Source organism: Oryzias melastigma, linkage group LG20 (assembly GCF_002922805.2).
Source record: "Oryzias melastigma strain HK-1 linkage group LG20, ASM292280v2, whole genome shotgun sequence".
Taxonomy (NCBI): Eukaryota; Metazoa; Chordata; class Actinopteri; order Beloniformes; family Adrianichthyidae; genus Oryzias; species Oryzias melastigma.
In genome coordinates, this window is record NC_050531.1 from 8,896,140 (window position 1) to 8,919,575 (window position 23,436).

General features: G+C 37.5%; 2 protein-coding genes across 3 annotated transcripts in view; both read right to left on the bottom strand.

Annotated features, from left to right (window-relative positions):
- map3k22 (mitogen-activated protein kinase kinase kinase 22) overlaps positions 1 to 4,211 on the bottom strand; it is a 40,781-nt gene extending 36,570 nt beyond the window's left edge. The window contains exon 1 of the mRNA XM_024280407.2: positions 3,829 to 4,211. The gene's annotated coding sequence lies outside the window, so the exon portion shown is untranslated. The remainder of the gene's footprint in view (positions 1 to 3,828) is intronic.
- A 3,561-nt stretch (positions 4,212 to 7,772) lies between these two features.
- Positions 7,773 to 23,250, bottom strand: dlec1 (DLEC1 cilia and flagella associated protein). Of its 2 annotated transcripts, XM_024280303.2 has the most exons (38): positions 22,943 to 23,239; positions 22,710 to 22,856; positions 22,476 to 22,632; positions 22,243 to 22,350; positions 21,997 to 22,163; positions 21,096 to 21,316; positions 20,666 to 20,747; positions 20,494 to 20,581; positions 20,111 to 20,284; positions 17,843 to 17,979; positions 17,640 to 17,732; positions 17,482 to 17,572; positions 17,223 to 17,379; positions 15,816 to 16,002; positions 15,663 to 15,739; positions 15,428 to 15,572; positions 15,250 to 15,346; positions 15,037 to 15,167; positions 14,812 to 14,970; positions 14,613 to 14,743; positions 13,546 to 13,696; positions 13,294 to 13,410; positions 12,118 to 12,239; positions 11,860 to 12,033; positions 11,733 to 11,800; positions 11,505 to 11,656; positions 11,283 to 11,398; positions 11,141 to 11,211; positions 10,350 to 10,540; positions 10,165 to 10,281; positions 9,974 to 10,096; positions 9,808 to 9,902; positions 9,569 to 9,659; positions 9,309 to 9,491; positions 8,740 to 8,877; positions 8,525 to 8,671; positions 8,161 to 8,279; positions 7,773 to 8,094 (listed from the first exon to the last, which is right to left on the bottom strand). In XM_024280303.2, the coding sequence occupies exons 1-38, from the start codon at positions 22,994 to 22,996 to the stop codon at positions 7,956 to 7,958; spliced, it is 4,917 nt and encodes a 1,638-aa protein (XP_024136071.1). In that variant the 5' UTR covers positions 22,997 to 23,239; the 3' UTR covers positions 7,773 to 7,955. The 2 variants fall into 2 exon arrangements, 1 of the variants encoding a protein (XP_024136071.1); XR_002920114.2 differs by lacking the exons at positions 7,773 to 8,094; positions 8,161 to 8,279; positions 8,525 to 8,671; positions 8,740 to 8,877 and having other exon boundaries at positions 9,440 to 9,491; positions 9,808 to 9,883; positions 22,943 to 23,250.
- Between the last annotated feature and the right edge of the window lie 186 nt (positions 23,251 to 23,436).

Consider the following 23,436-nt stretch of genomic DNA (forward strand, 5'->3'; position numbering starts at 1 on the left):
ACATTTTTTTTTAAATGTTCCCGATATGAAGTTTTAACCAAAAGCTCACAACCTAAATGTCTTAAAAAGCCATTTTTTATGTTGATTTGAAGCCTCTGTTTCCAAAATCTCGTCTGAGGGGGCGTGGCTTTTGGAGCTGAGCTGAGCGAGCCGCTTTTCTCCTTCAAAATCTACAGGAATTATCGTCTTAATGGTTGAAAAGTTACAGTAAATCAATGAACATAAACACTGGAGTTCTGGTGTTAAAGGGGTAATAACAAAAGAATAAAATGATCTGGAGGGCCGGATATAAAACCAAAGGGGCCGGATCCAACTTTAACATACAGAACATTAAGAAAGAAAAATGTTGTTTTTAAAGCAATCATCAAACACTAGAAAATAAAACTGAACTCCTAGTAAAAGAACAAGTTACAACATTTCCTTCTGGGTAACAAAGCCTGCTCGTATTTAACCTCTAGCTGTTCTGTATCAGCAGCACCAGCTGTGTTAGAGCGGCTCAGGTTTCACCTTTAAGTCTTAAAAGTTGGCGTTAGAAGAGTCTCGTGAATTATTCAGGACTCAACTTTTAAAAACAAATGATGTTCCAGAAAAAAAAAAAAAGAGTTTAAAACCAATCCAATCGATGGATCTTGACGGAATTACATTTTACCAAATAGAGAAATGGCAGAAAAAATTCACCCGTCTGAGCCCATCAATAATGCAACATCAGATAAAAAGTAATCAAATTAAACAGGATTAAATTAATTATTTGGTAGCAATCGTCAGCTTATATCCTGAGATGATAAAAAGAGTCTTTCAAAGTAAAGACAAACAAAAACCCACAAATTTAACTTCATTTAGATTCCGTTGCTTCACCATCTCTGTGGCAGAATTAAACCGAGCAGATATGGATTAAAATCTGCCCGGTGACAGATCCACTTTGCATGTTTTGCATCCGGCTGTCCTTGCAGCTTCCAGCGCCGCGGATGGCATTGTCCTTTGGGTCAGACTGAGCATGCAGACAAAGCTCAATCGGGACGACTTCCTCTGGGTTTCTGGAGCGGTGGGGGCCGGACCTCGCTGCACATTCAGAGATAAAGGAAGGTGACCCAGACAGACTTCAGGGAGCCCTTTCACTCCTGTTGCTGATGGGTCTTTTAACAGCACACGGACAAAAAACATCAATTTAAATCTCCAAAGGGATTTTTACCTTACAAAAATTCATAGATGCTAAAGGATGAACGGAATTAAGATTCAAACTATATTTATTTATTCTAATCGCTGTGAATCAGCAGCAAAGGAAAAAATACGTACAATACTCTGTTCGACTCCATAAATAGGTCCATGAACGTCTTCGTTTTCCTCATCCGAGCTGATATCTGACTCAAAACTGTACGACTGGATAGCTCCAATATAGCTCACCATTTCCGTTGCCCCGGCAACGCTAGGTTGGGATTGTGAGGGGCTGTAAGCTAGCATTCAGACAAAGGGATGATGGGATATCAGTGCAGGCGTACTCCCTGCCAACAGTACAGAGAGGAATTTCTGGAGAAAGTACGTCCTAGAAAACGACAAGTTTTTTTGTTTTTTTGCTAAAAAAAAATAGCATAATCATAATTAAAAGACCTCTGAGAACGGTTTTAAAATAGATCAAACGATGATTGGACTTTAAGGAACCAGAACCAGTAACTATTGAAGCAAAGTGACCCATTTTAATACATCAAACTGCTGTTAGGTTTCACTTTGGTGCCACTAATATATGGACAAATGGATCATTTGTGATGAAAATGTGTAGATTTTAAATTCTGATAAATCCATTAAAACCAGAGGTGGGCAAACTTTTTGACTGGTGACCCACAAAGATTCTAAAATCTGACAGACGGGTGTGTTTTGGTAATTAGAGAAAAAATACATGTGGACAAAAATTAGTTTTCATTGGGATTAAAACAGAATATTTTAGAGTTTTTATGTCAAATTGTTGTTTTTTGTTTTCATTTTAGAGCCAGAATGACCAATAGAACCAAATTAGAGAGATGCTGTTGTTGGAATGATCGTAAAAATGACCGTCGGACTCAAAAAATACATGTGAATGTAAAAAAACAACAATCCAGAATACTTTCTGCAGTTTGTCCACCTGATCTAAACCCTACAAAAACAGGCAGCAGCTTCAGTTGTGGATTTGATGGAGAACGACTGAAGCTCACACGCAGGAAATGTTCTTTATCCAAGTTTTGAATCAATCTGTGTTCCTGCATGTTTTTCTCAAACAAAAGACAAATTGTTGGAAAGAAATCTTTTCTAAACTTGTGTTTAAATAGCAAGACTTTTGAAACCCAGTCCAATGAAAATGGTGTTCTGAACATGTTCTTGAGACTTTTTCTTTTTCATAATGGAGGACATATGGTATGAAAAGATTCCAAAAAAATAATGTTTTCTCATAGCAGAGGCAAGCCTTAAGTTTATTTTAGAAGGTTTTTACTGTGTATTTTTATTTATTTTTTTAAATGTAAGGTGCTTCAAATTGAACAAAGTACGAGAATTGCTTTTTATAAAAAAAAAAAAAAAAAGTTTGATTTGATAAGAAATGCAATTTAATAGTATGCCTTTATTAGAATTGTGTTGGATCAGAAGCAGATGAAAACCAGCGGTTCGAAAAAGCTGAAGTTTGCGATGCAGCAACAATTTTGATGCATCCACTTTCAGACAAATAGATTTATTAACGTCTCAATTTTACTCGCTGTTCATCTCTTTTGATTTCGCTCGCAGTTTTTCTTTTTTTTTTTGCTACATTAAGGTTAGCTCGGAGTTGTGAGGGGCTACAAGCTAACGGGAGACAATGTAGACAAAGGGATGATGGGGAATTAGTGGAGGCTAGCTTCCACACCAAAAGCCCCACCCACAACTCAGAAGTAAATAAACGAAACAGGCTTGATTATAATAATAATTAAAAAAAAACTTAAAATAGATGAGTATATAGTCAAATACTTTTAAGTTTCCTAAAAATATTATTTTGATTTATTATTTATTTGTTGGATGTTTTCTGAGAAATCCAATTTGCTCAACTAATGACTCATAAAATGGTATTCAGAAAGCTATTAAACCATAAAACCAGACTTATATTATCGCACAGTGTAGATTAACATGTACTTTTGCTCACAAGATTTTTAAATCTACAAAATAAAATAAAAAACTAAGAATAAGAGAAAGTTTGCCTTCTTTTGCCCCTTTTTCCTCTTTCTATAATGAAAACAAAACAAACGGCTCAACATTATCCTCATTCCTGTTATCAGCTCAGTCATTGTTCGGCCCTCTGAGCACTTTCCACTTTACTTTGTGGGAGTTTCTTGGCCTGAAGGCTAAACACTCTGAACTCATGCACCAGTCGACTCCTCCATCACCAGAGATGTTTTCCACGAATGATCAAATCATGTAAAGGACACATCGGTGAGCACATTCTTTACGTGTTTAAGCAGCTCATGGCATGAAAAGATGAGGAAAAAAACATGCCCAATCACTTTGCATGATTAGTTCTTAAACATTACAAGAAAACCAAAATTTTAAAAATGTCTGAATCACTCTAAAAGTGGGATTTATTATTAAAAACAAGAGAAAAACAGCTTTTATCTCCCCTTGACTGAACAGAATGTTGATTTCTGGCTTGTCCAGTTTAAGCTTCACCATGGAAACTATGGCAGTGAAATCCTCTGGAGGCTGTCCAAGTAAGTTTCCAGCCTCCAGAAGGCCTGAGCAACAAGGCTGCTGTCAAAGCACTTTTCTGACTAATATAAAAGGAGGAAATGAAATCAAATGTCAGAGACATCAAGACTGCAGAGGTCAGGACAGCCTTACCTTGGTGCCTCACTGAGTCCATGTTCCTGCAAACATCTGTCCAGTTCAGGAGGATTGAGTTTACAGCAGATGAAGGGTGGAAAAATCCCAGTACATGCAGAGCAAAATCCTCCCCAAAACACTGAGTTGAAATCCGGAAACTGCGCTCAGTGCTGGAGCGCAGGAAGCATGAAAAAAGCTGGCGGAAGGAGAGCCCCCCTTGCTTTTTCAGAGCCACATATTCCACGGCTGGAAGGTCGAGTTTGCGGAGGAGAAGGGACGAAAAGCAGACGATGAAGAGGAGCGGAGGAAAGTTTGTCCAGCCCACGCTGAGCTCCGACTCAACACACTGAGGAACTGAGGAGGTGAGTTGTCCCCGGAGCTGCGCCTCTGACGTCACAGACAACGTGAGCTTCAGGAAGTGATGACGCGCTCTGGCGGCGAGTTAGAAAGGCGGCGAGGGCCGAACTGCGGGAAATGCTGCCCTCGTGTGGACAAATGAGGGAAGTACAGGCGACTAAGAGGATTTTTGTGACACATTTCTACACTTAAATGTGAAAAAGTAAACATTTTTTCGAGAGTTTTCCTTAATTTCTTAATTATTTTTGTTATTTCAATGTCTTGGTTATGAGTTTTTGTAGTCTTGTGTATCTTTTTTTTTTAAATTTCATTGTTAAAATAATTATTAAAACTTGCTTTACCTTTTTATTCTTTATTAACAAATTCAACATTACATATCACACTGAAAATTACAAAACAAAGGGTGTAGTACAATCTTACAAGCAATATACAGTAATAAAAGCTGAGCAGCCAATACGGGAATACAAACATAATGTAAATTTAAAATAAAAATAAATAGATTTATAGATAAATAACAGAAAATAGCATACTTTTAATGAATTAAAATAACCTAGAGTTATAAAAAAATAAAAGTTTGAAATCATTTTTATTTTCTAGTATTTGAAGACATTGACATAAAAAACAAGAAGTTGGGGCTTGCTTAAAAAATTGTAAATGAAAAATTTCCCTAAATTAATGAAATTGTTGAATAAAAACTGTAATCTTTTTTCTTTATTCATACAACCAAATTGAATATTAACACAGGTAAATAAAGGGTTTGTTTTTCTCTTGAAGCCCATTATCTATTTATTTATTGTAAAACTTTCTGGGTTTTTTTGTGCAATTTTGAATAAAACTTTATTGATCTCACACAAGATACATTTCATCCTTAATGGCAGCTCAAAGGAGGAAAAATCCTAACTAAAAAAATAGAATAAAGAATAAAGAAACATAATTGTTTGTTTTCTTGGACTTTTCATAGTAATTTTTCACGGAATTAGGTCAGAATTGATGATAAAGGTCATTCCATGCTTGGTTTTAAAGAGCGATCCCATTAACACATAAAGTCAAAGTCTCAACTGTTTGATGTTTGAGTTCAAATGAAAGATTTAAGGTGGTATTATTTTTTTCCCTTTTATTTTTCCACAGTGCGTGACTAAAAAAACACTAAAACCTGATGCCATCACCACCTCTCAAAGCAGCTCCTGCATTGCTCTGAAAGGGATATCACACATTTAAGTGTAAGCTGACCTCAACGACAAGAGTGAGATCACTTTGTAAATAAAAAAATATTTTTTATTTGCACTCATTCTGCTGCAAACTTTACTAAAACGAAGAGACGTGTAGAATTACCGCTGCAGTTAAATTCCTTGATGTGCTCAGAAACACGTCCCTTTAAAGTCTTATCGTATTGCAGACACCGACCGTGTTGTTTTACCAGGTACTAAACATGTCGTCAGGTGATTCCTGCTGTGTGGCTTTCCTCTCCTCTGGGTTCTCCCTGTCAAGAGTCCGAGTTTCGGGTTGCAGGTGATGCTTACGCAACAGGTAATGTAGTCTCGATGATGCAACCTCCAGTGTAATGGAAAGTGACAGAGACTGGTGCTCATACTTGTCTGCTGGAGAGGCGTAACAGCAGTTTGCTGACACACAAACATATTTTTTTTATGATTTTCACAACAAAATGATCCCATAGAGAAAATCAGAAGCAGATTTTTCCTCCTTTACATGGATGTTAAACCTACAAAGCGATTCACTCCACTTTGTCCAGCATTTTCATGCAGAAATGCCTTTTTCTGTGCGAGTGCGATGAATATCAATTGGATATTTGCATCTCTCAGTGGACTTGTATTGCTTGCAGATGTCTGTACTGCTAAACTGTGCTGAAGATGAGAGGTCTCTGGAGAAGAAGTCAAATCTCCTCTCCAGCTGCTATTTTTTTTACTCCATGAAGTCTTTAGATTATCTAACAAATACCTGCAGAAATGAAAGATGTATTCAGATGATCTGAGGTAATCAGGTGTCGGAGGAGCCTTTTTATCTGCAGTATTGCACAAGTTATGAATACAAATGTGTGAGAAAATATTGTTTCCTTCCTAATGTTTTAGAAAACAACACTGATGACTTAAGAATCAATAATGATGGTAGATTTCCTTTGTGGTACATTAGTGGAGAATCCCAACTTCTTTTTTTCTTCTTCTCTGGGTTTTTGTTTGTTTATAAGGTGATCATTTTGAAAGAAAGTCAATGAATTTGTCAAATAGTGTTAAATGATACATTTTATGATTAATCAAACCTTTAATTTAAGGTTTTGTGAGTTTTAGGAGAATCTGTAACATCAAATGTCTGTCAAAAACATCATTTATTTATTTAGCATTAAGGTCAGATGAATATCAAGGATCTAAAGTAGGACTGTGAACATTAACGCAACAACACATCAACCCGAATTAACCTGTTAATATGTTTTAACACAACTTAATTGCATTGGTTGAGATCACTTTTTTACAAAAAGCGGACAATGTTATCCATGGTCCAGCGCGTTGTCACGGTAACACGACGAGACGGTCAGCATCTCTGTTTTCTTGGTGTAAGACTGCAGACATAAAAGTCTCTAGAGTTCTGCTTATCTTGCTGTTGATCTGCTTTGTGTTCACAGTTTACATTTCTGAGTTAAATATTTAAATTTTGGTTATTAAAAATTAATTAAAAACATTCTTTCTGGCTTGTGTTTGTTTAAAAGCTGCATATTTTCATAAAATGTTCCTAATGTGGTTAAACTTTGGGGAATTTTATGGTTTGACATTTTTGGCCATTTCATCCTCATTGAGAAATTATAACATGTTAATAAATACAAAAAAAAAAAAGTTCAAATCTTTAATTAAACAAGCAAACGTCAGCATTTGCATTCAGCCTTTATACGCATGCTGTAGATGTAAGCACAAAATCAAGGATTCCAAAAATTCAGAATCAAAAATGATTTTTAAAAATTCTGAAATAAAATTTAAAGGTTTAAAAAATTCAGAATCTGATGGAAAAAGAACATTTTCATAGCCCTTTAGTCAAAAACACAATAATATGTTATTTTTTAACTTTCATTTAACATTTTTTCAGACATATCTGACATTTGTAATGTTTTTTAACTCTGTTTATTTATTTATTTTTTCTAGATTAATTTATTATGGACAAAAAAATAGGTTATTACATTAAAACAATCTGATGTCTGTATCACAGCATTTATTTGCAACACTTGTCTCTGAAGGAGCTTTTAAAGAAATCATAAATGAACTGTAAAGAATACCAGCAATACCAATAATATGAAATAAATAGATAATTAAAAATGACTGCACTCATTTACATGCTTCTCGTGAACTCAGGATGTTTTATGCAATATTGCTGCACTGCTGATGCTCCATGAACCAAAATTTTACAATTTTACCTTTTTTATTTAATTCATTTCTCACCAAAACAGTGAGCAGTTTCAGATTTTTTTTTTGTTTGGCTAAAAAGTAATATTATTCTATGTTTTTTTTAAACCTCTCCTGTCAAACTGACTCATATGCTTCAAGAAAGACAATAATTCAATGTTTTGATGCTTTGAGATGTTAGAAAAACATCAACTTGAAGTATTGTTGTTTTTTTTTTTTTTTTTTTCTAAGTTTGACAAAGTCTATGTTTTAGACACACTCTGTGGACGTATTTGTTAAGAACAATACTTTACTATCAAACTTATGCACAGATAAAAGTCAAACAAAATCCCATCTGCTTTAAATCTTGAGTGAAAAACATTAAAATCTTAAATTCTTCCAAACTTAAATGCTGACAGGAGATAACTCGGACACGCATCCCGACTTTTCATCCAACGTTCCCGTTCCTCGGAGCTCCAGGGTGAGAGGAGTTTTGACCAGAGGAGCCTGAATCCTCAGCACAGCCCTGAACTCTCTGTCCTCACTGAAACATTCACACACATGTGAGTCTGACGTCCTTGTTGTCGTGTTTGTGTTTGCGTTTGTGTACCTGGGAGTGAAGCTGATCTGAAGATGCTGTTTGGAGCTGCAGGATCCGTGGAGCTCTTTTGGTCGGAGCAGCCCAAAGTCTGGTGTAACTTTGAAAACGTGCGCGTCCCGACTGTCTGACTGTAGAAACGGGGACAGACTCAATTCAGGAAAATTGAATCTTAAGAAAATAAAAGACTGGTGCTTCGAGAAAATTTCTTATTTTCTGTCTTGCAATCTCATTTTCTCTTAAAATAAGAATTCTTGTTTTTTTTGTTCAATTTTATTTTGCTTACTTAAATAAATTGGGCCATTTGGTTAAGAATTTTTGCTATAAATAACATCAAGCAACCAGTAAAAGCCTTCTCTGATGCATTGTTACTTACAGTTGACATCCAGTAGGTGTGGGATCCTCTGCAAGAAAGCGTTATTTCTCTGCTTTTTGTTTCCCCGACGTAACAAACTCCAAAGCTGAGGCGGTCAGTGGAGAGACTCAGCGTGGACAGGAGTAAATGAGCGCAGAGAGGGACGGTCTGCAGAGAAAGAAAAATCACTTTTTAGACTCACAGTGAAGCAAAAATGAGAGTATTTTGTCTCTAACCTGCAGAGAGTTGTTGCTATGGTGAATCAGGAGGTTTTGCTTAAACGTCAACTTCTTCAGGCCCTTTTCGGTGTCTGGAGGGATTTTCTCTTCCGTCTGGTTTATCAGATGCACGGTAGAGTGGAAAGCCACTTTCACCTGTAGCATTATGGGAAGAAAAATGACTTTTTGCATCTAAATTTATGGAGAGAAATTAGAATCAACCCAATTTGTGTGTGCGTAATTCCTGATTTGTGCATAACTGTGGATTTGTGTGTGTGCTGAATTTTTGAGTTGTGCGTAACTTTGGATTCATGCGTGCACAATTCTTGATTTGTGTACAGAACTTTGGATTTGTGCGTGTCTAATTCAATTAGTTTCAAGCTGTTGCAGTTTTAATTTGTGCATGTGTAAATTGTATTTTTTTTATGTTGTAATTTTTGAACATAATGTATTATATGAATAACAAATCAACAATATGCGCTCACAAATCCAAAGTTATCCACAAATGAAGAATTACGCGCGCACAAATCAGAGTGAGTCTATTTTCTCTCCATAAAATTTGTCTGATTGTCACCCGTTTTTTTTACCTGCATGGTGTCCCGTGGCTGAAGCACCAGAGTCCCTGCAGAAGTGCTGCTACTGCTCCACACTTTCTGCTTCGCCTTGGACACTGAAAATGGAGGTAGAGTCTCCATTCTGAAGCGCACAGCCACCTCTGAAGGATTCCTGAGCCGAAACGTCCGCGTAACGTCAAATTCACCAACGACCAGCTGCACGGGGAGCCAAACAACAATTCTCACAGCATGAACTGTAATTCATGCACCACTGATAACTGCTGTCAACCCACCTCCTTGTGTGGTCCTACTTTCAGTAAATCACCGGCGGAGGCCTCAAACTGCAGCGCCTCCTCCTCCTCCTCCTGCATTTCCACTAACAGCCTGAATCAGCAGGAATCCAGAACAAGACAAGCAGCTCAATCAGACCACCTCTGTGCCCCCTCGCCTAACCTCCGCTTATTTTAATTTAGGAAACATAAATTGAGTTGGCGGTGTGGGAGACATAAATAGCATGACTGTAATTGCTTACGCTGCAGGCTTCACGGCTGCTTGTAGATCCATTCTGACAGGCTGTAACTCCAAACCCTGAGCTCTCCTGACTTTACCTGGAACACAGGCAGCCGTCTGTAAAACACACAACACCGTTCAGCTTTGGTTTAGTCTTTTCTGGGTCTAAATATTGAAGGGGTGTGCACCTCAGAGTCCAGGCTCATGAAGCCCAGAGCCAGGCCTGAACATCTGCTGTCAGTGGCAGACTCAGATGGAGTCAAAGGCGTGAAGGAAACGTGGATGGTCGCTCCGCTCTTTGCTGGAATCACCTGAGCAGAAATGAAAACCGTTGGTATCCAAACAAAAAAGTGTTCTGTAAAATGATTGGAAACGTAACTATTTGTTGTGGAGTGATGCAGAAAGGATAATCGGAGAGTTTCCCCACGTGAGGCCGGATGTGGACGGAGACGAGCTTTTTCTTTGAACAATCTTCCTCTTGATTGTCGTCGTCCTCCTGAAAACAATAAAGTTTATTTTGAAAAAGGATTGCATTAAAGCATGCAGATTTCTCCCTGAATACACCTGTGCTGCGGTGGTGCAGGAGGTTCCATCAGATCCCAGCGTTGTCCTAAGGTTTCTCTCAAAAAGCCTCTTCATCTTTTTGCCGACGTCAGCATCTTTGAGAGGAAACGGGTCTCCGAAGGCCAGCACCACATCCACCAGTTTGCGGTCGTCCTTGTCGATGTTGTAAGTCTCCCAGTCCAATCGGATGTCTGTCGCACAGAAAACAGCAGCTCCTCTGAAATGTTCCGACCAAACAAACGGGTACAGGTGTTGGACCGCGTTATGTTCCCCCTGCCAGAATGTGAGTCCCCGGTTTGTTTGTTTCATTTTTTTGCCACAAAAAGCATAAAAATAAGGTGCACAATAACGACAGACTTCATTCGACAGCTTTTGTGAGTTTACTGTCATGTTTGATGCTTTTTTTTTTTTTTTAACCACACATGACACATAAAACGAGAGAGGGCACGGATTCTGTCAGGTCACTGCTGCTAGAATCTGTGCCCCCAATAATTTGCAGTAGAAACAACAAGTATTTAATAATTGTCCGTTGTTACATGCTTTCATAACAAAGTCGCTTTCATAAATTGCGTTTTTCATTCTCAATTAGTCAAACAAAGTTTGTGTTGTTTTACATTGAATATGCAAACTCCCAAAAGCAAAACAATAAAGTATATCATGATCATCCATCTTCTTTTTTACACTTTTTGGGACAAAATATGAGTGAAAACAAATCAACGATGCCTCAGACCGGGGACACACATTCTTTCAGGGGGAACGTACCTTTGCACCACACCTGTTAAAAGACTCACCATACGAAGACGGATTATTGATGCGCAGAGGACGAGAAACGGTGTCACCTCCGGGTATGTGAGTGCCAAAACTAACAACAAAAACAGGAAGTTTAAGTAAACATCATGATAAATATCAGAAAACATGTTGAGTGCAGCAGACCGTATGATTGGTCCCTGGAACTGGTCGTCCGTTCTCGGACCGGTCACCTGGAAGTAGAGCGGGCAGCCTCCGACAGCCATCCGCAGCGGAATGACCTCTGCTTCCAGATCGCCGACCTTCCGCGGCAAAACAAACAGCATTTCCATTTATTCCATGAAATGATGAATAATAAAACATAATCCCTGAGAAGCTCGAGTGCATAAAAAAAAGGAAAAAACTCACTTTGCATATGAGGTTGTCGCTGTATTCCCCCCACATGTCGGCGAAGGCGGTCACGGCCACAGTTTGCGTTTCAAATGGCCCCAGCAGCCCGGAGTCAGGAACCACACGGAACGCTGCGCCTCTCCCGTCGGCGAGGAGCTGACTGACAAACTCTGATGAGAAAAAAAAACAAAACCAGTGAAACCACAGATGGTTGCTGCTTATTTGAGCAAACACGAGAAAGCTCACCTTCCTGCATTTTAGCTTCTAACTTCTCTGCTTTTATTGTTTGGAGTTTAGTCCTGACTCTTGAGCATCTGTGGATAAGATGTGTTTGTTGCCATAACGACAATCTGTGACTGACAGCGTCTCTTACCTTTGTTCTGGTTCTGTGTTTGAAACACTGAAGTGTTCGACCTCCATGACAAAAAGAGCTGCGATTGCGGTTTGATTGGTGATCAGCATCTGCCTGGTGACAGGCCTCTTCAACATCACATCATCTCCAAAGTCGAGCACCAGAGCTGAAGCACAAGGATCACTCAGCAGCGAACTGCAAAAGTATGAAAACACGAGGACTGAGCGATTCATCGCCTGATGATGTTGCGGCGTGCTTGGTTTTCAAATGCAAAGTTACCCATCACTGGGCAGCGAGTAAGACACACGGAGTTTCTTGGGATTGGAAGCGGCAATCCCAAGAAGGAGAGGCAAATTCATACCCTCCACCTCACAGAGAGCAGCCACCTCAGTCAGCTCCACCTAAGAACACAGAAACATTCAGGAGAAATGTGAAGTCAACGAAACAGATTTTCTGAGAATAAAAAGAAACCAAAATATTAACAATTTTTTAAATTTTTAGCAAAGCACTCTGATCATCTTATGACGTTTTTATCCAAAAAATCAAAATACTCGTTGTTTTTTTGGACAGTTTCAAGAGATTGAAACTCTCCCTGTTGCTGAGAGCTCTCTGTCTACATGCTCTGCTGCCATCTTACAGTCCCTCAACCTTAGTGGGGCCAATACTTTTGGTAATATAGCACACATAGATCTAGTTGTCTACAAGTGGATGCATCAGATTGGAGTAGGGAGCTTAATTTTCTTAATATATGGCTTTCATCTAGAGCTGCAACGATTAGTCGACGAATCGACAACTAATCGATTATTAAAATAGTCAACAACTAATTTAATAGTCGATTAGTCGTTACTTTATATTATATGGAGTCAAAGTGTAGTAAAGTTGAAAGTTATAATGGGATTCTGCTAGATTTTTTTTATTCTACTTTAAGGTTTAGCTAATATTTTAGCTGCATGCTAGCTATTTTGGATAACTTAGGCTGTTTTCCGTTTTTAGGCTAATTTGGAGTTAAGCTAATATTTTAGCTGCATGCTAGCTATTTTGGATAACTTAGGTTTTTTTTCAGTTTTTTAGCCTAATTTGGCATCTAACTAATATTTTATCTGGCTATCAGCTTTAGCGTTTTCAGTTATTAGCTTCAGTGATTTCAGCTATCAATTTCAGCATCCTCAGCTATCAGCACTAGCATCTTTAGCAGGCAAATTCAGCTTACAACATTCATGCTAGCATTATCACAAGTAATGCTATACATCTAATTTGTAGTTATTCTAAAGCTAATGATGGTTGTGTGTTTTACATCCAGTTTGCGCATAATCTGAAAAAATAATCGGTGCTTGGTCGACTATTAAAATAATAGTTTGTGGCAGCTCTACTTTCATCAGTGGAAAAATGCCAGAAAAACTTGTTAAAAACACCAAAACAATTTTCCTCAGATTCGATCTTCAAAGTGGAACTTACATCAGCGTGAGAGGTAAACTCTACCGTCACCTCCAGGCTTGCGTTTGGTTCAAGGACGCCAGAATCAGGAACAAAACTGGCGCTACAAAATGAGGAGTGTTTACCGTGGAGCTGACTCTGCAAGGTAAAAAAAACACACAGGAATACATGATTCATTCCCTGAACAATAGGACCAGATAAGATCCAGATTAGAGTCTTTCTGCTGGATTTGCTGTCACCACTCAGAGAGTTCTTTGAAGCAGAGAAGCGTACCGCCCAGCTGAACTTTGCCGGCAGCGCGGTCTGGTTGAAGAGCGTCACAGAGGCCGATTTTGGAACTTCGAGGTAAATTTCAGTAAAGGTGAGCTTGCAGTTAAGGAGACACACTTGAGGAGACTGGACGTCTGCTTGAATCCAAAGATGGCTGTTAGGAGATACAAATTGGACCAGAACATTATATTCAATATATTAATGTTATATTTATTTGTTTAGCTGCTAAGATGATTTTCACGTTTTTCCACAATATGATAAAAACGACACTTTTGTTTGTGTAATTTTCATGAAACTTCGCAAACATGTGGTAGCTTCATTCTAGAACCATCAAAGTTTTATTGACCTTTGACCTTGGGAAGAGGCCACCATCTTAAAGTGGCGATTTTGTTTCCAAATAAGAGATATATCGATTTTGACGTTTGGGAAAATTGAACCCTGTTTGACCGATTTTCACAAAATTTCACACACATGCTGCCAGCCTAGGTCTACAACGACCTTTGACCTTAGAAAGAGGCCGCCATCTTGAATTTTTACAAAAAACACTTTTACTGCCAGCTACAATCACCAAACTATCCCCAGAGTTTTTCTTCAATCATTTCCTAAATTCACGGATGCTATTGGGAAGCAATTGGGAAAAAAATATGCTATTAGAAGTTGTAGACTTGTAACAGCATGCGTGTAGCAAGCTCACAAAAGTGCCGTCCTCCTATTACTCCCACATTTTTAATGGAATATTGTAAATATTGAATATATCGATCACAGACTGAAGCTGAAAGAAATAATATTACACAGGATGTAAGCATATAAGTAATGTGGGCGTGGTTAGCAAATAACTTTCGTTGCTAAGGTAATCTAAAAGTTTACTTTAGCCGAGTCTTCTGAAACTCATGTCGATCTGTTCGGCATCCCCAGACGAACAAATCATAAAATGGTTGCTATGGAGATAAAACCAAAAAATAAGCCACCATTTTGAAGAGAGATGGCGGGTAACAGCGAGGAAGAGGACGGGTAGCAACTGCGGACCATACAACATTGCATGCGCCGTTTTCTGGATGATATTTACTCACCATCCTTGTCCGTTCTCGACTTCTAGCTCCAGTTCTGATTTAAACTGCTTACAGAACTGTGGCCTGAAGATGACGTCTACACTGCAGGAGGCCAGCGGGGGCAGTATTCCACAGCATGGCTCCACAGAGATCTAGGATTAGATAAAGATTACTAACAAAAAACTCCTGATTTTATCTGTTTCTTCATTTGAGCTCAAACCTGTGTGACTTGGCCCTCCTGCGGCTCAACCTTCTCCATCAGAGTCCAGAAAGCTTCGAGCTGGGTGGTGTTTGTCAGCTCCACGCTCTTGTGAGTCGGATCTCCAAGCCTCACAAGCCCAAAGTCCACACTGGGGACATTCAGAGTCACGGTGGGACCCTATTTAAGAAAACATGTTTGATAAAATGAATCACTGCTCTAAAGTGATCATCATTTAGCTCTTACTTTGAAGGAGACTTCTACTGGTAAGGTGACGGGCTGATGGTGGTGCTCTATGTTGCAAATCAAATTTGTCTGCAGCTTCTCGGGTTTCCCTCCAAACAAAATGAGGTCAAAATCAAAGCATTCGTTCTCCTCTGAAGAAAAAAATAAATGCATTTTTAATTTAAAATAAAGGTTGTACAACTCTAAATGAGTAAAAATTAAAGTGCAATGCACCTATTCTTCCAGTAGGGGGCTCCACCTCTATTCTGTGGCAGCTGTTCTTCAGCTTCTCCCATTGAAAAAAGATGAAGGTTTTACTGTGATTCCACATCTGAAACAGAATAAAAAAATAAGTAAATCTCTATTATTTATTTTTTTTATTTATATCTACTTTTGTGAAAAGAAATAAAACCTTGAACTGCCTGCGAGTGGGGGTGCAAACAAAAATCTCTCCTGGGATTATAACAGCATAGGGCTCCAGAAGGATCTGGTAGGGCTCTGTTGACCCCTTGACCTCTATCTCCATGGCGATGACACTGTAGAGCTGGGAGTCGATGCTGCTTATCATACAGAAACAGACACAGAAATGATTCATTCTTCCCTCCGGTTTTACTCCTATTGACATTCACAGATACAGAGAATCCTGCCTGCTTTCGCTAGGTTCTGACGGGGGATCGGGAACATCTCTCAGGACCAAACGGCAAACGCTGTGGTAATCCTTTAGCTGAAAGCACAATAAAACAGTTGTTTTATTAAACAAAAGACGACACTGAAATCAGGCGATTTTTCTTCTTTTTTACCTCTTTTGGACAGAATGTTAACAAGAACTCTTGATCCTGACTTGGAGGTAGTAGGCCGGTCACAGGGCTGATCTGAAAAGCATCATCTGTGGCTGCATGGATCTGAGAGGGTTTAGAGATTTCTCCTGGAGGATGGGGATACAAGTTGGGCTGCCTGATTTGCCACTGAAAAGGCAGGTCCAAGTGGCTTCAAAAAAGGAGAAAGAGGAAGAATTGTGAGGAGGATTGTAGAAAATCAGCGAGGATTACTTCTGCAAAAGCAACTTTTACATGAGTTTTATTCTAAGAAATATGTTTCTGTGCACCAACAATGCTTCCATTGTACATTATTATGTTTTTTTAAAGTGTTGTAATTTCTTTATAAATATTGAGGTTAGAAGACTTTATTGTTACTGAAAGGCTGGTTTAGGGTCCTCTTAATGATATATTATCACATATATCTAAAAAAAAAGAGTGAAATTATTTAAATTGACAAAATAATGTTTTTATTTACAATTGTGATGTTATGACTGGTTTCCATCTTTAAGAGGTGCAAATTTGAGGGTATGTTACATCTTCACGCTAACATTTAGCTTTTGTTCAAAGTACAAAAAAAGCGAAATTGTTCTCCTCGGTCACCTTATTCCAGGGGTCTGCAACTTGTGGCAATTTTATCCCTTTATTGTGGCTCTTTAGCTTTAATAAAAAATGCTAACGATTGAATAAGTAATAGATTAGTTATTTAAGTTTATCATTTGTGTTTAGATCTTACTGTAACATGTCAAACAACTAAGCAAAAACGTTCAGTAGAAATGTATAAATATTCTTTAAATTTGTGTTTTTAATTTATAGTTTGTTAAATAAAAGTCTCTAAAAGCCTTTTATTTTGGTAAATTACACTAAAGTGATAAAAGTTTTGATTTGAAATTATTTAGTTATGTGTTTTGTGTCTCATATCTTAGAGAATGACAATAAAAAGCTCAGGTTCTTCTAAATATTTTGAGTTTTTTTTTTTAATAAATAGAATTCACTAAAATGTTATTTTTATTTTATTCAGTTTTATTTTTGATAGTAAAAGGAAAAAACACCCCCAAATCCTAATAATAAAAATATCATGCTTGACTGTCTTGCATTTTTAATCAAACTAAAGCTGCTGCAGCAGGAGGACCTTTCATGACACTGGGTGGGTTTTATTTTGAAAGGCACTAGTGTGTGCTGCAGTCAAAGATAAAATAAGTTACAACTGTTATATATATAAACATATGGAAACTGTGGTGATTAGATTATTGTAATATTTAAAAGCTACATTTATAAATAAATGTGTAATTCCCAAAAAAGCATGAATATTGTCCATTTTTTAACAATAAAGTGAGACTTTGTGGCCCTTGTTGGGTTCTTGTCTCCACAAACAAAAGACGTGATGCTCACACATTGTTCCGGATGACGAGTGTTTTATGCAGCACAGAATGAGGGTTGCACGCGTCGAATCGGACGTAATGCTCTGCAGTGACGTCGTGAACTTCCCCGACTTCAGGAAGCTCTTTTTCTGCAGATACAAACTGGAGGGCAACCAGCTGACCTTCACCTGGAGAACCCAAAACACACACCATTCCAATTTTAAAAAGACTAAAATGTGATTGTGACCTAATGCTAAATCTTTTGGTGACTTTAGGGCTAAAATCTTTACCTTGGATTGAAAAGTCTTTCACCTGGCAGTTATCACAGACAAACGTGTAAGTCTGTTGACTTTTCTGTGCAGCAGTTGGAAAGAAAACCACCTAAAAAACAAACAAAACATTATTGAGATAGTCACAATGAAGCTGATTGTAGTCTTTAAATACTCACCTCCACCACAGTAGTGTCTCCAGGCTTCAGCTGAAACAACGAGGGTCCCACCGCAAAGGGAGGCTGCTCCGAGAAGTACGTCCTAGACAGAGACTTAACCAAAGATTAAATAACACAACTCTTAGTTTTTAAACAGATACGATTATTTTTAGATACTACTTTTTTAAGTTTTGGTTTGAAATGGCAGCAATGAAATGTTTTACCCTGAGGTTGGAAAAAGGCCACTGGCTTTTGGGAACGATGCAAAAAGTCCCAGCACTCCGTCCAATATTTTGACACAAAAACTCAACGTACTTCAGTCCACCGACCAGACAGTAACCACAGTCCAGAACTCTGGGCACTGCAAAGGATTTTAGAGGAACACAACTTAAAAGAATTAGTTGTAAGAGCATTCAATTTCTGTTAAAGGGTAAACAAACAGGGGATGTTAGGGGTTGACTAAATCCACAGCCAAAATTTGAAAATCCAGAGGGGTGGGGAAAAGGACTGTTATCATGACTGGAGCTGCAGATCATGACGTGGGACTTCTGAAATGACGTCATTTGACCAGTCACAAAATTAAACTGTAATACCTCGATTCAACCTGTAGGGGGCAGCACACTGGTGTTTTTTTCCCTATATTTTCAAGAATTAAACAAGTTTATTTTAATTTGTCAAATATTTGGCAATAACAAACAGACAGCCCTTTTAAAGCCCCATTTATAGAGGTCAACTCCTAAAAAAAAGTTGATTTAGGGTTTGGTTAACCTTTAAAGACCCACTACCATGAAAATAGTGTTTTTCACATATTACTTTTTTTTTTTTTTGATGATGATGGAAGACATTTATGAGGAAAACTAGCTCAAAAGTAAGCTTCTTCAATCTTTGGGAATCGGGAGTATAAATATCATTTTTTCAATTTAACCTTTATTTAACCAGATTAAAGTTACAGTATAAAACAAATACAAAACAAACGATAACTTTAAGATTTGTACAAAATTTAAAATTTTACGTTTTTTTTTTCATAAAATTTTTTTTTTGCCAAACAATAACAAAGAAAGACAAAACAGAGACAAAAAATGTGTATGTATAAAAGAAAAAGAAAAAAATAACACAATTAGAAATAAGAGTACCAAATCAATGAATGAATATGCATATCGATAAATAAAAATGTATAGTCTATTTAAAGTTTAAAGTTTTTAATATAAACAAAGTGACATAATGATTTAATAGCACACAGAGCCTTGCCCGGTGCGAAGTATTGTTTGTGCCACTATGCATGGATTACCGAGCGTTTCTATGTGAACCTGATTGTCTGTTTACCTGACCCTGCTTCTTCTGACCCTCACCTGGATCCTGACTATTATAGTCTCTTTTTGGATGCTCCCATACTTGTGATTTACCTCTGCCTGTCTGACTCTGATTTAGCTTTGTGGACTTTTAGCTGTGCTTAGATCCTATCTGAGATAATAAACCTGCTGCACGAGGAACCAGCTGTCTGGCCGTTTGAGACAGTGAGCTAAACAGAGAGCTCTCAGCAACTCTGAGGTGAAATTCTAATAATCTTCTGCCGCTCTACGGAGACTATGTTCATGACCAGGGGCCTGCAGCCTGTGGCTCTGGAGCCACATGTGGCTCTTTGACCTCCCTGTTGTGGCTCTCCAGTTCAAGAAAAATCAAATGTTTGTAAATTTTAAAAGTAACATACTTTTCAGTGAAATAAGTCAAACTTTATTTAACTCATTTACAAACAGCTGATGTACAGAGTAATCCACTAAGTGGTGTGGCTGCTTCTAACTTTACCAAAGTTCTACTAAAACATTTGGACATATGTTTGAGTGCCGTGTACCACAGTAAATCAGTTGGATGTCAGTGAGCATAGCCAGAATTAAAGATAATTGGATTTTAAGACGGGTTTCTATTTTTTTTTTCATTTAAGCATTTTATGTTGTCTTGAAAATCTGGAAAGGGTCACTTATAATCAGCTCTGATTCAATCTTAGCTAGTAAAATGTACACATTTATAGGTGAGATGCATCAACAGAATAAATAACTTTTTATAATATTCTTTTTAAATATCACTGCTGAAATTACACTCTGTACTATTACATTTTCTGCATTGAGATTATCAGGTATGGGACAAGGTGTCTTTTATTTTTTCTAAAAGGAAGTCATGTGAATTATAGACTACTTCATATTTTTTTTTAAAAAGGCTATTTTCTCTTTATGTTTTTGTTTTATTTATGACAAAAAAACAATAATCCTGATAGTAACAGTAATACAAATTGGTGTCTTATTTTTCTAAAGGGTGAAGTCAGACTTTATGGCCGCTGCTGGTTTGTATTAGTAGTTGAAGGCTGTAGATCTCTGTTATAGAAAATGACAGATTTTCTTTTTTTATCATTTTGACTACAAATCATAATTAAAAGACCACTTGAAACACTTTTAAAATAAACCAGAAGATGATCAGACTTTAAGAACATTCATACGTACAGGTGAGTATAGGAGGAGGTCGTTGGGCCTCAATTGGCACGAGGAGCGCCTGCTCAGCTTGAGTCTCCACCACCAGAAAATCCTTGTAGTCTGAAAGGGAGTCTGGAGTGAAGCGCAGCGAGTACTTGCAGCTCATCCCGGGGGCAATAACTCCCTCTTCACTGGGAAATCTCCCTGTTAAAACACATTTCATGTCATGCAAACACAAGCACAGCCATGTCACTCATGGAAGAGCTGATAACTACAATCTACATTCCACAAATGCTCTACTACATTTTCGTCCTGACTGGCATTCTTTTGTCGTTGTGTCACAAATGTTAGTCACTGTTTTTGTGTTTTCCACACCATGCGAGCATTGATAATTCTCGTGAGAAAGGGCTCACCCAGTCCAATGGAAAAGTAAGGGGAGTTTGGAGGCAAAACTCTGACGTGACGGCTTGACGAAGTGACATTTCTCAGCTCCAAAGTGGTCTGTAACAAGAGAAGGAACGCCACAGCGTCTGTTCATGTGCTTGATAAAGCCGGGATTGTTTGGAAGAAATTACCAAAACTAACCTCATAGATATGCCCGACTGTGTAGTCAGTAAAACTTAGCACTGGTGGCTTTGCAACGAAGACAGGAGGATCATCAGATGAGCTGTCACAACGAAAGAAAAAGAAGAATACGTTTTTTTATTTTTTGGGAAAAAAAATGCAGATGGTTTTTGCATTTCGGTGTTTCCTTGTCAGCTTTTTTACACATGGAAATATGCAGCACTGTTTGGATACGATGAGTCACAGTCTGGTTAAAAATATCCATGAAAGGTTATTGTGTAGATCAAAGGGGAACCCTGTTACTCATCTCCAAGACAAAACAGATGCAAACTTGTTTCCACTGATGTGAGGAGAATGCCCCTTTCATGTCAAGTATATCCCAAACTGATGACCCCTCGCGTCAGCACAAAATCAATATTTACTAATGCATTAAAAATGCTCACTGTGGTACCTTTGCTCCTCAGAGGTTTTACTCCGATGCTCTGTTTTCCCGCGGCCTCTTCGCTGAATGAGAGACACGCCGCCATGCTCGGCTGTCGGTGGAAGGAAGCGGGGATTGCGGCGGAAGTTCTGTCGATCCTTTAGTTTCTGAACTTCTCTGACACCCTCTGATCGATCCGCCGCACTCGGTTTATCCTTCCACTTTGGTCTCAATTGGGTTTGGGTGACATTCTGGAGCACATAAATCAGGTTTTAATATTCCCTTTTGGATTTTACTGCAAAATCTCAATACTAGTATCATCATTCAGCATCCCTGAGCTCCCAGCATCAATCGAGAACCTTAGATAATGATCATTTATGTAAAGTAAATTATAAATTCCCATTCCCTTTCAAGCAATCTATAATTTAATGCATGATTATATTTTAACGTGTCTTTTTAAAGATGTAAACCTCTGTTTATTGTATTGTTTATGCATTATTCTTTATTTGATTGCTTGAAATAAACCATTTCAAATTAAAGAGCATTTTTAAAGCGAAAGAAACATTCTAAATATCTCAATTATTTGTGTGTGTGTCCAAAATAATAATCATTTAAAGGGAAAATTTAAGAAAAAAACAAACAGGTTAAGAAAAAGATTGTAGCAAAACGTACAATGAGGAAAATAATAATTTTAAAGACTAAATTTACATGCTCCTTTGTTATGACATAATAATATTTAAATGTTGTATAAAAATATATTTACATTTGTTTCAAAAAACTTTTTGTTTTAGTTGTTCCTGTACAATTACATTTAAAATATACAATAAAAAAAAATTCTAAAATCTGCACTGACGTATCAAAAAAAACCAGAAAATAAATCAGTGCAAAATTAGAAACAGCTCTATTTTAATCTGTTTCATATTTTTGTTACCTTATTTAGGTCACTTTTTCCTCTTTGGATGTCAGAGTTGGAGTCAAAGGTCAAGCTGTGATCTAAACCACTCATCGCTAACTTTGTCTTCTCCTTAGTGGGCATAAAAGCATCATTCTGACGCTCTTTTATCATAGGCGTGGAGGGCTTAGCCAGATTATATTTATCTGAAAAGGAAAAAAAAAAAAAAGAAATGTTAAGTTAGTCAGCTTTTAACGAGATAATGTCATAAAAAGGGTCAAGTACTTGCTGCTCTGATGGGGGGTTCTTGTGTGGGTATGTAGTCTTGAGGAGAAATTAAATCATTTGCTTTAAGAAGATTTTCATCTACACACCAGGGAAAGGCAGACTTGACTGGAAATCACAAATAAATTGTATTATCAATTAAAAAAGCTTTTTTTTCTCATATTTCCAGTAAAAGCTCATTTGTCTGCATTGATCACACAATAAAAATGGCAAAAAGAATAAATAAATGAAACCTATAAAAAGCTCCTGGTGCTCTGAAATGTCTCCAAGGTTCTCCGTCATCCTCTCAAAGGCAAACTTCTCTTTAGCTGCAGCCTGAGCTCTGGCCTGGATTAAATGATCCTTCACTTTTTCTGTTTCCTTCATGCACTGGTTGTATTCAAGGAAGGCCTGGGTTTGTGAACACAAATACTTGCATTATCATCGTAGATTTATTCAAACAGATAGTGTCATCATAGCCTGCATACCTGCTGAAGCTCTTCCACGTGTCTGCAGTGAAAGTTGTCTCTTCCGTTTTTTGTTTTGACCATATTAGATAAAAGGTTTTCCCCCGTTATGTCATTTGAATAAACGTCCTGGAAAACACTTCTTAAAACATGGGAGTTGGAAATGTCCTGAAATTCAAAAACAGTTCTTATCTATTTATAATGATGTCAGTTAGTTTAAATGACTTAAAAGTGATATTTATTGTGGTTGATACCTGAGTTTTTCCAGAAGCAGGCCTGTGGGAACTGGTGGAAGGATCAACATACATCCTCCCCTTTTATTTTGGAGAAACAAAAAGAATAATTATCAGTTCAAGCTAACTTTCCTATAAGTTACAAAAAAAAGTTAGTTAAATAAATGTGCATTTAAACCTAAACTCAATAGAAAGGGTCTAAAATGAGCCGTCAAAAATGAATAAGTTAGTCGCCAGATTACTGTAGACTCTTTACGTCAATAGTTTACGTGGTGTTGCGCTGTTTCCTAGCAACAGGAACAACTTCCTTTAAAACCGGAAGTTGAATTTATTTTGGTAGACACGAAAAGGTACAAGCAGGGCACAAGTGAACAACCGAGATAATCCATTAAATAAATAAATAAATAAATAAATAAATAAATAAATAAATAAATAAATAAATAAATAAATAAATAAATAAATAAAATAAAATTAAGCAAAAAATTGAGCCCTTCTATGTTCTGAATATAATCCAA